Source organism: Antrostomus carolinensis, unplaced genomic scaffold (assembly GCF_000700745.2).
Source record: "Antrostomus carolinensis isolate BGI_N321 unplaced genomic scaffold, ASM70074v2 scaffold19234, whole genome shotgun sequence".
Classification (NCBI taxonomy): domain Eukaryota; kingdom Metazoa; phylum Chordata; class Aves; order Caprimulgiformes; family Caprimulgidae; genus Antrostomus; species Antrostomus carolinensis.
The window spans coordinates 1-2,589 of NW_010308885.1; the positions used below are offsets into that span (position 1 = coordinate 1).

Consider the following 2,589-nt stretch of genomic DNA (forward strand, 5'->3'; position numbering starts at 1 on the left):
TATACCTATAGACATGTATAGGCACCTATAGGCATATATAGGCACCCATATAGACACATATAGATACCTATAAGCACATATCAGCACCTATAGACACGCATATATATACCTATAGACACGTATAGATACCTATAGACATGTATAGATACCTCTAAGTATGTATAGGCACCTATAGACATGTGTGGAGATACCTATAGACACGTATAGGCGCCTATAGGCAGCTCCCAGGGTGGTGGGATCAAGGTGGAGATCCCACCCGGAGCTGGGCTGAAGTTCATCCACCCACCCATGGATGTCTCCTCAACTTCACCCACCCATGGATGTCTCCTCAACCTTCACCCACCCATGGATGTCTCCTCAACCTTCACCCATCCATGGATGTCTCCTCAACTTCCACCCACCCATGGATGTCTCCTCAACTTCACCCACCCATGGATGTCTCCTCAACTTCACCCACCCATGGATGTCTCCTCAACCTTTCCCATCTTTGCAACACCAGGAGGAAGATTCAACCCTGGAGATGGTTGAGTTCAACTCTAGAGATGACCAAGCCCCAAGTCTTGGTCAATCTCGAGATGTTTTGGGTTCAACGAGACCAAACCAAGGAGACAAGTGGTGGAAAAATTTATTGCAGAAGACTTCTCGCTTCTTTTTGAGCAGCACAAATGGAGCAAGAGCAGAAGGTGGAGTTGGGTTGTGTCCATCTCCATCCCTTAGATGTTCCTGGAACTTCTTCTAAAGCCCGTTGGACAACTCAAAGAGTTTCTTCATCCAAAGATGAACCACGTGGACCATTCCCACCCCACTTCTACCTTCCTGAAGAAGTCCCAAGCAGTGTCCATCATCGGTTTCTTCTCAACGTGGATCACCAGGTTTCTACCCAACGTGGGTCACCACATTTCTCCTCAACATGGGTCATCATCTTTCTTCTCAACATGGGTCACCATCTTTCTTCTCAACATGGATCACCAGGTTTCTTCTCAACATGGATCACCAGGTTTCTTCTCAACATGGGTCACCATGTTTCTACCCAACATGGGTCACCAGGTTTTTACTCAACATGGACCACCAGGTTTCTACCCAACATGGGTCACCATCTTTCTTCTCAATGTAGGTCACCAGGTTTCTCCTCAACATGGGTCACCATCTTTCTACCCAACATGGATCACCAGGTTTCTTCTCAACGTGGGTCACCAGGTTTCTACCCAACATGGGTCACCATGTTTCTACTCAACATGGATCACCAGGTTTCTTCTGAACATGGATCACCAGGTTTCTCCTCAACATGGGTCACCAGGTTTCTACCCAACATGGGTCACCATGTTTCTACTCAACATGGATCACCATGTTTCTCCTCAACATGGACCACGAGGTCTCTACCCAACATGGATCCTGCGATGAGTGATGAAGTTGGAACAACGGATGAAGCTCTTCCCACAGTCTGGACACTCATAGGACTTCTCTTCTCGATGTGTCCTTTGATGTTTAATCAAAGCAGAACTTACGCTGAAGCTCCTCCCACACTGAGGACATCCATAAGGTTTCTCCCCGGTGTGGATACGTTGATGGGTCATCAAGTTGGAGCTCCTGTTGAAGCTCTTCCCACAGTGAGGACAACGATAAGGTCTCTCACCCGTATGTGTCCTCTGATGTCTGATGAGATCCGAACTGTTTCTAAACCACTTCTCACACTCAACGCATCTATAGGGCTTCTCCCCGGTGTGGACACGTTGGTGGATGATGAGGCTGGAGCTTTGGCTGAAGGTCTTCTCACATTCTTCACACTTATAAGGTCTCTCCCCCGTGTGGATCTTCTGGTGACGGATCAAGTAAGAACTTACGCTGAAGCTCTTCCCACATTCAGGACACTTGTAGGGTCTTTCTCCAGTGTGGGTACGTTGGTGGGATGTCAAGTTGGAACTTTGGTTGAAACCTTTGCCACAATCAGGACATTTGTAGGGTTTCTCACCGGTGTGGAGACGTTGGTGGGTGATGAGGGTGGAGCTGTCGCTGAAGCTCTTCCCACAATGAGGACACTTGTAGGGTTTCTCACCGGTGTGGAGACGTTGATGGGTGATGAGATGAGAACTACGGCTGAAGTTCTTCCCACATTCCAAACACTTGTAGGGCTTCTCACCAGCGTGTAACCTCTGGTGGACCATCAGGTTGGAGTTACGGCTGAAGCTCCGGCCACATTCTTCACAGATGGTTGGTCTTTCCTCCTCCGAGCTTCGTGGGGTGGAACCTCTCCCTGTGGAGCATCTTCTTGGCTTTCCCTCTTCATTGACCTTCATGATGGAGCATCTTCTTGGCTTTCCCTCTTCATTGACCTCCTGCCCCATGGAGCATCTTCTTGGCTTTCCCTCTTCATTGACCTCCTGCTCCATGGAGCATCTTCTTGGCTTTCCCTCTTCATTGACCTCCTGCTCCATGGAGCCCTTCAAAACAACCTCTTCCACAAGGTTCTGCTGGTGGGGTTTCTCCTCCACGTTCTCCATCATCTTCTCATCACCTGATGGAGGAAGGAACAAGGAGAAGAAGGAGATTTGAATCCATGCCAGAGAGAAGGAGAAGGAGAAGGAGAAGGAG

At 48.7% G+C, this 2,589-nt stretch overlaps 1 protein-coding gene across 1 annotated transcript; it reads right to left on the minus strand.

Annotated features, from left to right (window-relative positions):
* Window positions 1–1,355: 1,355 nt before the first annotated feature.
* Window positions 1,356–2,501, minus strand: LOC104520334 (zinc finger protein 239). Its single transcript, XM_029084488.1, is given in 1 exon segment — window positions 1,356–2,501. A coding segment is annotated over 1 exon segment (1,146 nt).
* Window positions 2,502–2,589: the final 88 nt, after the last annotated feature.